This window comes from Triticum aestivum, chromosome 6D (genome assembly GCF_018294505.1).
Source record: "Triticum aestivum cultivar Chinese Spring chromosome 6D, IWGSC CS RefSeq v2.1, whole genome shotgun sequence".
Lineage (NCBI taxonomy): Eukaryota > Viridiplantae > Streptophyta > Magnoliopsida > Poales > Poaceae > Triticum > Triticum aestivum.
The window spans coordinates 4763065-4775050 of NC_057811.1; the positions used below are offsets into that span (position 1 = coordinate 4763065).

At 42.9% G+C, this 11986-nt stretch overlaps 1 protein-coding gene across 1 annotated transcript; it reads right to left on the minus strand.

The window, feature by feature from the left end:
• Positions 1-9486: 9486 nt before the first annotated feature.
• LOC123140686 (bidirectional sugar transporter SWEET14) lies at positions 9487-11696 on the minus strand. The gene is made up of 6 exons (XM_044559972.1): positions 11451-11696; positions 10968-11004; positions 10666-10876; positions 10405-10566; positions 10197-10316; positions 9487-10113 (listed from the first exon to the last, which is right to left on the minus strand). The coding sequence occupies exons 1-6, from the start codon at positions 11500-11502 to the stop codon at positions 9832-9834; spliced, it is 864 nt and encodes a 287-aa protein (XP_044415907.1). The 5' UTR covers positions 11503-11696; the 3' UTR covers positions 9487-9831.
• Between the last annotated feature and the right edge of the window lie 290 nt (positions 11697-11986).

The following is an 11986-nucleotide window of genomic DNA, read 5'->3' on the forward strand; positions in this document are numbered from 1 at the left end:
GGGCTCCCGCTGGCGGACGACGCGGGCGGAGGCAGGCGGCGCTCGGTGGCGCGGGCGCAGGCGAGCTCCGGATGGCGGACAGCGCGGGCGGATGCGAACGGCACGCTACGGATCACGGCGGCGCGCGGCGGAGGCAGGTGCCGTGCGGTGGCAGGACGCGACTGCGAGCGGTAGTTGCTAGTGCGTCATGGTGGGCCAGTGGTTCTGTGTGCGGTGGTTACTTGTGCGTGAGAGAGGGGTGGTGGGCAGAGGATAAGGCAGGGGTGAGTGTTGGTGGGCCAGCAGGTGGGTCGGTCGGGCGCTCGCGGTGTGAGAGAGAGGCGGGTGCGGACGCCCCAGATCGTGCCAGGTCATCGATCCGTGGGACTGATCCGTGTGCTGTGTTTTCTCTTTGCCGTCTGTGTTAGCTACTTTGCCGTCTTCACAATAAAACGCAGACGGCAAAGACTTTGTTGTCTGTGTTTTTTTTTTCTACAGATGGCAAAGTGAGCTATTTGCCGTCTGTGAAATAAAATGCAGACGGCAAAGGGTCTTTGCCGTCTGTGAAAAAAAATGCAGACGGCAAAGTATGTTTTTGCCGTTAGGTGTTCTTTGCCGTCAGTTGTTGTCGGCAAAATTGGTCTTTGCCGTCTGCCCCGACGAAATGCTCAAAGAGCAGTATTGACGGCAAATTTCTTGTTTCCCGTAGTGCTAGGCTTGTGACTGGAGTGAAGACGTAACAAGGTAGCCGTACTGGAAGGTGCGGCTGGATCACCTTCTTTTTAGGGAGAGCTAATGCTTATGCTTATTCGGTATTTTGGTTGTACACTTCTTCACGCCTAAAAAGAAGGCAGCTACGTATGAGCTAAACTTGGATATGGAAGTCTTCTTTTGTTTAGGGTGAACTAAGACCAAGCTACTCAAGTCTCGAATAAACTCAAGGACATATTGAAAAAAAAGCTGACCGTCGGTTGGGATGGTTTGTGAATTCCGAACAGCTATGACAACTTAGGTAATTAATTTCTTCTGCTTAACCCAAGGACAAACTCGATGGATTTTTGATAAATCGAATTCAGTTAAGATAGGGGAAATTCAGATAGCAATTTCTGAGCCGTATGAGGTATGAAACTCTCAAGTACGGTTCTACTTCGAACTTGGAACGAGCGTGAAGAGATTAACGAGACTTCTTTCTCTTTTGAGTTTTTCTGGCGGACCTGTCGTGCAAAATCTTTGGTCTTCCCCGGGAACAGATGAAAAAAACTTACCTTATGGTCAAGTCGTCCGCCTATCTTTCTGATCTCATTCTATTTCCGAGTAAGAGGAGGAAGGGTTAAGGATTTACCCGGTGTGAGCTATCGCATTATTCGAGGAACCCTAGATGTTGTCGCAGTAAAGAATCGTCAACAAGGGCGTTCTAGTGCGTTGTAGATTCTTATCCAAGACTTGTATCATTTGATGATGCCATGTGAATCGGTAGAAACATGTGAAGTTTATGGCTAACCCAACGAAAAATTACAATTTTCCTTTCATTAAGGTACGAGGGCTTCTTATTCCCAGAACGAAAGCACCTTTTCATTCTTTCATATACTAGGGGTTTTTACTTGGAAAAGATTACAATCCGGAACAGAATGAGGATAATGTATCGGCAAGAGTGCTAGACCATAAAGAAGCTATCATATCTCATTTAAGTTGGGCTAGCCTCTTTCTAGGATTCCATACCTTGGGCCTTTATGTTCATAACGATGTTATGCTTGCTTTTAAATTAAGTTCCGAATTAGTAGATGCTGCCAAAGGGAGTGGGGTGCCATACGCATAAAGGGGAAATGCCCTACCTTTGAGTGCAGTTTGAACTAATGATTTTCATAATTGGAAGTAACCAATTAGGTTTACGACGAAATCTAGAAATCAATCACTGATGCAATTTGACTACCTCTACGGGATAGACCTCAACAGAAAACTGTTGAGTAATGGTAGCAATTGATTGAGTTATAAGTGGAGAACTACAAATCATGAAAACGGGAGAAGACCTATAACATAAAGATAACCACACATACCATATAGAGAAATAAAGAGGCACTTACTACGCAGATCGGTGCAACAAAGAATTTTGAGACTAACTAGCTCAATGCCCGTACGTCACAACGAAACCATGGAAAAGACAATAATATACTACTGGCTTAGGAGATCATCAAAAGATGATGTTGTCTTAAGGAGTGCATGCTTTATGATTAAAAAGGGAGCATAAATGTAACGAAAGGTCATGTTGTAGTCATTGATGCTTTTTAAGCGACCATTGTAGGTCCTTTGCATGATTTACGGTGAGATAACACTTCAAATTTTAAAACATAGGCGAATGTTCATGAGTAAGTTGAACGCACAAGATCGTGGATTTGGTAGGAGGACAACGTCTATGACCACGTTGAAATTGCAATGTGTTTGTTCTATACTGGTATGTTATAGAACTGTAAGAATTGGTTGGGTAGATTAAAATAAAGACGGGAATCATATGCATTTGTAGTCTGTGTTTTATGAGAGTGTCATGCTCATATTAGTGTAGTAGTGTATTTGTTTATCTAGGATAGGTCTCATCACAATAGTAACATTTGTTTATTATATCTTTGGAAGGTTGCTAGTCTGACATACAGGTAGAAGTGCATTTGTTTATTTGTATGGTACCACTTGTGAACTCGCCACCAACTCCAACCTTTATAAGCAGGAAAGATTAGAGTTGAAATTTTGCAAACATTGACAATACAGAACACAATACAAGATATTTAGACGACACTCACATATTGCAGATGTACAGATTCACTTTTGCCAACGTTGTTATATAATTGATCTTAGCTATACGCTTCAGAGAAAGAGATTCCAATAGGTGACGTTATGAAGTCACTCTCAGAGGTTCTAACTTTAATAAATATATTAAAAGTTCAGCGGCTGCCCAGCAGAGCCTCAAAAAAGGACCGTCATCATGGCCTCATAACGCCGTTAATTAAGATATTAATAAAAAGTAGTTGAAGATATTCCAATGTAAACAGTGCTATGAAGCTGCGTAAACCACTCTAAAAACATTATCAGGGAAATATCTGGAGAAGCACGAGCGGCATATAAATATCTCCACAAGCTTATCTCTGTAACAGCTGACCGCGAAATATTTGGAGAAGCACGAGCGACATGCCAGAAAGTTACATGGCACAGTAGTTGGCTGTGTCTGTTTTAACCGCCTGGTCCAAGATGAATTGGTGGATATTTGGTACTGAGCTATTTTACACAGGACCATGGTTTTGGGTACCGCCCGAGAAATTCGGATACCGGGCGGTATCCGCGTTTCTCGCTGGGCCACGAGAAATACCGATCTCGAGCAAAAAATTCCGAATTATTTGAATATTTTGAATTCAAACGCTCAAAGTCTATTAATTAACGGAGTATCTCATTTGGGCCAAGACCCTTAGTGAGGCCTAGCAGTAGTGATCTGTTTTCCTTGTCCACAGGTAGCTGGTTCGAATCCTTATTCCGCAATTTTTTTGTTTCTTTCTCAGAATGGGTAAGTAGAAAACGTGAAAAAATGAGGACCAAAATAATCGAACTCGCGACCTCAACACCGCGTAGCGCATACATAGTTGACCTTCCACTAAGCTACTACCTCTCTTCTGAATAAAGTAGTTCATGATATTTTTATATCTAATTTAAAAGAATATGAATTCAAAATTCAATTACAAATTTCGTCCGAAATTTGTTCGGAATTTCTCGGTAACCGTGGTTACCGAGAATTTCGCCCGCCCACGACAAAATTTACCCATTCGGAATCCAAAACCTTGCACAGGACCAGCAAAGCTTTTATTTGTTATGCACTGCAGGTTTAGTGTTTCATTGGAAACAAACGTATATCTGGAAAAAAATGGAAACACAAGATGTTTACATACATGCCAACACATTCATCCTATCAATCTACGTACACATACCCTGCTATTATTAGCAGCTCTTAAATACTTAGCCCCCATCTAAAGATGAAGTCGTCATAGGTGCCTCGATGTCAACATCGCCTACCATGCTAAGCGTAGTGTCAAAAACCTGCAATAAATTCTGTAGAATGCAAGCACCTATGCAAAATTTAGGACTTGGACTCGTGTAGACAGATTCTACCACAACAAATCTTACCAGATGAGTTATGTTCGGCTCGTGGTGCAGTCCGTTGGGAGCAGACATATGCTGAAATTAGAGTCTAGTAGAACTTATGTATCAATAAAACTACATTCTTTTACCGCACGTATACATAAAGCTAGGTTGTGTTGATAGGACATATTTGTCCAACACTGCATTTTTCTAATAAATATTTTCTAGCGTTATTATCATGGAAATAAGTAGTCCCATCAGTACAAGCCTTTTGTCTAAGATATATGTGCGTCACACAATATCTCGTCCACTAGCAAAAGCTTGGTTTCCTTTGTAGAAGACAATAAAAAAGATGCTCATGATTTAAAGCGCACAATCTCGTATGTTGACAGAAGATTAGCGACTGATTTGATCCCCTTGATGAGCAGTTTTTATAATAATACAAGTTAAAAAGGCAGTGACTAAAGCGCAAATGTCAACAGAGTTGTGTAGAAATGGTTCTTCTAATATTTATACAAATGAACTTAGTAAACACGAACAAACTTCCCAGTAGTTTTTTGGATAAGTGCGTTACAATTTCGACTATAGCAGAGGGTTCTGCATTTCTCACAGGTGAGGTTTGTATCGGATTATATGATTCTGATGCTACTAATTAACAGTGTAACGGTCAGATCAGATGTAGGATCCCAATCCTAAAAAAAACCTGCCCTATTATTTTATTTATTTATGATCATCATGCATGGCGCCTGATATGTCCCGTTGATAAATTGTGATGCTTTTGATAGAAAAGGTGGGAAAAGGTGGAGAGAACAAAATAGCATGCCCACTTTAGTAGAGCACCTTGCAACTACTTGCACCCACCAGCGATTAGCATTATCACAATCGCCTAAGCAAAGTGTGTTGGTCCTGTACCACCTTTTTCTTTCTTCCTACCGCCCCACAGTTAGCCCAAGCTTCCAATCCCAATCAGTGACATCACAATGTTTAATTGTGCAAATCATGCACCAACACACTAATTACCTGAAACATAGTTTTGCCAAAAGAGAGGGCAAATGAGAGATACTTATATGGCCCGGGGTCCCTGGATTATGTTGTGTAGATTAGTACTCTTTGGGTTGCTTCTTGCACCATCTCGTTATCCCCGACCTTTTTCTAATGCCAAATTACTTTTGCAATATCTTGGGATGCTCTGCCCTATATCCCCTAGTTAGTGTCTTCTGATGCATGCATCCTTGGCTGCTTGGAATTCACAAATCATTTTGATATTAAACATGAACTGGTCCTAAGTACAATTGACAGAAAATTTCACTATGGTCGTTTCTAGCTACTTAGCAAGCCGTGCTAAGCGCTATAGGAACATAATCCACTGACCCAGGCCATATAGGTGTGTTGTCTAAGGAAGATGGATTCCAGAAAATTCGAAGCGCACATTTAAAAAAAAAGAGGATCGACCCTAACCTCTGCATGGTTTGATGCACATGACCATATATTCATGATCATTCGACGATACCAAGAAAAGTCAAGCCCACATATGTCACAAGTCCATCTAGTTTATGCCAGAGCTCGACGCTCGCATATCTATCGCCACCCTATATAGCCATAGCTCGACCCCACTTTGTGCACCGTGGGGTAGCCACCAACACCACTCTACACAGGCATCACCTATGAGGAGAAAACGAGCCATTCCAAGCTTGCAACATTCCTCTCAGAGCCCTCTTCCTTCTTAATTGCTAGAGATACAAGCCGTGTCTTTCCTTCACCTTCCCTTAAAGCCTGCAACGACCCTGAGCGCTTGATCGTATCATCCTGTGGCTGCCCTATATAGGCATAAACCTCTCCCAATACTCTCCAAGAGCAGCTCTAGCCATTCCCCTTAACTTCAAAGCTCTCCAAATTTAGAGGAGTTAAATTTTGTTGCATCTTTCCCTTCGCTCAAACTTGAGAAAAGAGCTAGGTGGGGCATAACTCCTTAAACAAAAAAAGGAGTTCAAGGGTTTCGAGGGAAGACTAGAAATGCTCTAAGCATGCTACCCACACCCCACTTATCCTCAATCTTACTTTAGTCCAGGGGATGAAGGCTGGAATGAATGCACGAGCAATGTAGGATTCAGATCAAATGGTTGGTACTGCATGCTGCTTTGGCTAGTTAAGGGGGGTCGGGGGCGAAAGGCCAAATAGGCCGCATGGTTGGTTATATGACCTAAGGTGGTTTGAGCAAGGCTGACAGTAATTTTAATTGTTTTTCTTTAATTCTTTTATCTCTATCTCTATATCTCTATATCTCTATATCTCTATACTACTTAAAAAGAACGTAAGGTTCCTATTTCACCTTTCTTCCCACCATCCCTTCGTCCAACCTTCCATTTATATGATAATCAAGCATCTTAATTCACTTACCTTCTGAACCAATTCCACTTTAATTTACTTACCAAACTTCTATCAAAATATAGTTAATTCACCGTCAGAATTTGATGAACATTTATTTACACAATCGCATTATTATTGACAGGTATATCACAAGCTAACGTACTAGAATATTTATATCCCGTTGCAACGCACGGGCATTGTTCTAGTATAAGAACATGAATATAGCTTATATAATTGTTACTCCCTCCATTCCTTTATATAAGGTGTATTTGTTTTTCTGAAAGTCAAATGAGTGCACATTAGACCAAGTTTTTAGAAAAATATATCAATATCCAAAATTCAAAATATATATCATTTGATTTATCATGAAAAGTAGTTTCATATTTTATCTATTATGTATTGCGGATGTTGTTATTTATTCTATAATCTTGATCATACATTGAAAAGTTGACTTGCACAGAAATCAATACACCTTATATTCTGGAACGGAGGGAGTATTTCAATTCAAAAAACTTCTTGTAAAATCATGTAATATAATAGAGCGTATGAGAATTATTTCCATCTTAACTGCACGTTTTTAAATTTTATTTTATTATAATAAAGCTATTATGGCTTGAATATTAATTACCAAAAATATCTCCAAGATTTTAATTATTCCCATAATGTCTCTAAAGACCCAAATATGTATATACATATCCAAAATGGTCAAAAATGTTTGTACATATGGGATGATTCTAGTAACATCCAAAATGAAAATTTGGGATGTTGCATGTGTGTTGTCCAACATTAGGCCATCGACTATGTATATGGCCAAAATGTCATGTATGGTTAACTGCTAGCACATTGACTCGGTGAATTCCTTTTAATTTCTGCAAAGATTTAGTGTGCCTTTTGTATTTTTTTTAAGTTCTAAAGCACTATGGAGCATCAGTATTTAACTTCAGACGAACAGAAAGTACATTGTGATATTATATTTTCACACGATGTGATCCACCCTTATAGCAAATGTGTCATGTATCAATTTACGTACGTACACCTGGATGGTAGTGATCCCATTAATTATATGTTTATTAAGAAAGATCCCATATCTACGGACGTAGTACCAAATTTTATGCACCATTGTTTCATACATTTTTGCTATGAGCTTTTTGGCTTCATGGGAGTGCCTTAGTGGAACTTTGAGCTCTAATAATGGTGCACAGATTAGTATTAAGAAGAGCAACAGACAAGAACCTGAGTAGGAGATACACCCATGTGAACTTTCTTGGAAGATGGGTTGTGCAGACATTCAAAAAGTCTAGACGAGATTGTGATCAGAATTTTAATGTTCTTTTTCTGTAGAGAGGTACAGAGTTAATTGTCTGACTCCTCCACTATGCAGCAGATGTACCTTTTGCGTAAGCTTTTGAGTTTTGAATCTTTGAACTGGGAACTCAATGGACACCTAGCACGTCTTAACTGTAAGATGATAGGATGGAATCAAGATTACGCACCCTACTACTTAAATTCTTTAAAATATCACAGTGGATAACAGATGCTTCGCTTAGGTATAACAAGCGCTGCACACTACGCGCCTTGTATTTTATCAACGGAAACACTAACGCCCACGTATATGCGTGTTCCCCAACTCGCCCACACGCCTGGATCATCGTTCACCGTCTTTTGCACGAATTTTGACACGAAAAGGTGGATTTGGTGTGCCACGCAGGACGGGACTGGTGTGTGGGCATTGGAGAGTTTGCCCACACGCCCGCACCACGCTGTTTGTCAGCTGCGCTGTGTGGGCGAACTAGTTTCTGCCCACACAGCCACCACCTAGTTCATGCACGTGTGGGCGAACTGCTTTTCGCCCACACGAAACTCCTACGTTGTGGATGGCAACTGCAGTTACGCGAACGTGGCAACTAGGAAAACACACATGGCAACTGTGGATGCTAGATGGCAACTGCAGTTGCGCGTACGTGGCAACCAGATAAACACACATGGCAACTGTGATTAACAATACATGAAAACTATGGTTGGACCACACGTGGCAACTAGGTAAAGACACATGGCAACTACTGTTTGACCATACGTGGCAAGTAGTTAATCACACACGGCAACTAAGGTTTGATTACATGTGGCAATTACCATAAATTAGACATGGTAACTATAGTTAACCAAAACAGATAGAGTTGCCATGCTTTTACAACTACAATTGCCATCCCGGATAACTACATCTGCCAATCAGGATGGCAACTAAATCGTCATCCCGCGGGGTACCTAACGTAGCTGCGCCAGGACGTGTGGGCATTTTTGCTTCGTGCCACACGCGCGGGGTGGAGATGAGTAGTACTTGTTGGGCGTGTGGCACGAAATAGCCGCGCCCACACGTGTTGGCAATTCCAATGTCTGCCCACACACAGCCCGTGTGGGCTGCCTCCTGCTCACACCACACACGGTGTATGGGTGCATGTCGAATATATCACACGTGTGGTGGATATCGGCGTCCTTTATCAAAGAACCAACAGTGCCTCAAGGGCTACCAGCGCTACCCAACAATGAGGAGATCTGGGATCAGTTCCTGCTCCCTTTTTCTCGATTTCCCTTGTTTTAAGTGTGCCCTAATGGGCGGCCCATTACTGTGGACGCTTTAGGCGAAAGTATCTTCCATCTCACTATAAGCGAGATATAGCTTTTTCACGGAAAATTGCCTCAAAATAAGAAAAAGGTCTCGCGGAAAAGAAGTGAGGTGAGATGAGTCAGACGCAATAAAGGAACATCCCATTTCGGCCCATATAAAGCCCGACACATCCGAAAGCAAACACATGCGCATTGCTTGCTTTCCTCTAAAGAGAAAGAAACTAAACTACTCACATTGCGATCTAAGAGGTGAAGTCATGCTCATGGAAAAGCGGATTCAGTCCAAGAAATCGTAATCGACGGGAACGTCCTCTCCCACTGAACGCGCATCACCGAAAATCCCCTGATGGGTTTGGGTTACCACCGTCTTCCTAACCATCCAACCACATGTTGGTTCATAAGAAAATTGAATTTTTTATAACAAGATTATTACGTGGAAGTGACTGGACAGTGGATACTAATGAATACTGGCAGAATAAAATAAGCCTTACGACGAACAACTACGAACAGTAACACTATGCATGAAATGGAACATTAACGGTGGAACACTTTGCATGCATGCTTTGTCTCCCTAGCTTCTTTGCTCCACCCCTGCCTGTCATGGCTTAACTGGATGCATACTTCCATGACACTACCGGAGCCTGGATGAGCAAAGGTCTCAGGCAAGCCCAAAATAGCTACAGTAGCGATAGTAAACTACAATACCATTTGTGCCCCAGGAGAGGATCTGGCTGCATGGGGCCTGCCTGCCTATACATGCTCGACATTGGTTGCCATGTCAACCTTCTCAACACTGATCTCTTTGGTCTCGCCGCTGGCACAAGCCACGATGTTCTCCTTCGTAGGTGGCTGGACGGCTGCTGGCATGTTGAGCTTGATGGTAGCCGTCGGGCCGAGCTTAGCAACGTTGATGACATGCTCAGGCAGCGGTCTATCCACCTCCTTTGGCGCCAGCGTGGGCGTGGCGTTGCAGTAGATGGCGTAGAGCCCCATCTGGATCACCCCGAAGGCAAACCCGAGGATGTTGGGAAGCTGCATGTGAATCAACACCAACACTAAAGTCAAATAAAAAGTTTGAGATAGGAATTGAAAGATTATTTTTGTTGTTCACGTACGGCAACATATTTGTCCTTGATGAGGAGCCCATAGAGGAACCAGACGACGGCGCTGACAGTGAGGGAGAGGGAGAGTGAAAAGGGCATGAACTCCACACTCCGGGTACGCACCACAAGGCGCTGCAATCGTCAAGTCATAGTACACTAGTAAGATTTAATCATGGACCAACAAACTACCACTCTAGAGGGAGTATGCTCAGTTGCTCACGATGATGCTGAGGGGCGCTACGAAGACGCTGACTGAGAAGCCGACGCAGACCCACCCAAGCATGACGACGCGCTTCTCGCCCCCCGCCAGCAGCAGGGTGAGGAGTAGGATGAGGCCAAACACACCCACGTTCAGGAGGAGGAGGATCTTCGCCGTGAATATCTGCATGTCATGCATTTTTGTGTCAGCACAAACCAGTTCACTCAACTGATGAAGATGGGTGGACACATGCATGCATGTGCAGCAGAGTTGTGTGAGTACCTTCGCTTGCTTAGGCGCGTAAGCGAGGTACATGACGATGTAGATGGTTTCGATGATGCATCCGGCAGAGTTTATGGTGATGAGCAGGAGCTCGTCAGACTTGAGCAGCGCGTAGTAGATCCACAACATCGCGCTGAAGAGCGCCACCACGTATGGGACCGACTGGAACCCCTGCGTCGACTTGCTCCGGTAGATCCGGTAGAACGTTGGCCTGCATGCCATGCCCCTCACGCACCATTAGAGACTAACAAGCTAAGCAAGAGACAGAAACGAAGTTGAGTGTGATCGAAGCTGAGGCTTACAGTGGGGCCAGGTAGGTCATGAAGGAGATGACGTTGCCTGCATGGAACCAATACGATGACAGTTAGGCAGCGAGAACAAGGAGACACGTGTACGTACGTTACATGTACAATCCCCACTTAGCGAGCTTTCAGTAACATGTACAATCCTCACTCGCCACCATATCGGATTGGAGCCCTTTAGTTTACATCTTGCTTCCCCTTTTCTCCCCTTTTGTTTGCCACCTCCAACGACTAATGAACTATTCTAGATACAATACTTTACACAAAAGAATAAACAGCGGGGGACCTTCAACAATGTATCCCATGGTGCAGTCCGCACTAACTAGCTATAATGTAATTGTCTTGGATACACAAAATACTTCCCCAAGTAGTTAACGCCTAAGAGTATTAGTTTTGGTAAAACATATTGTGAAACGGGAATGAAAAGAAAATGAAGGCAAATAATAAGAAGTCTTAAAATATACTCATCTATTAGCAGTATACCTAGGAGGCCAAAGGCAAAGGCCCACGGGTGCTGAAGGGAGAGGCCACCCATTGCAAGATTTTAATTAGCTCCGGAGTTGGTGAGGATATCAGAATGTGATAGTTCTACTAAGCTAGCTTGGGTAATAGCTAAGCTTCAAGTTCTACCTCCCTTGAGGTTGGATGGGTTTATATAGTGCTAGCAAGGAAGCCAAAATAGATGGTTCAATGGGAAGAGAAGAAGTGTCAGCTTACTACTCGAGGTAGTTGCTTGAGAGCGTGAAAGGAGCTGGAGCTGGGATGGGTTTATATAGTGCTAGCAAGGAAGCCAAAAAGGTGTACATGCCTTATGGTGTGTGACTCCATCGGCACACAGAAACTATTCCTGATCAATCTTTGCCATGGGACCGCCTTAAATAAAGGACAAGATAATCATCAACATGCATGACACGAAGTGCCTATGTTCTCGGTACACTCTTTCTCTCCCAATTCCTGGCATGGATATATTAGGGAAAAAGTTTGTACACTTCAAGTTATCCAGTAACGCCAGCTTAGCT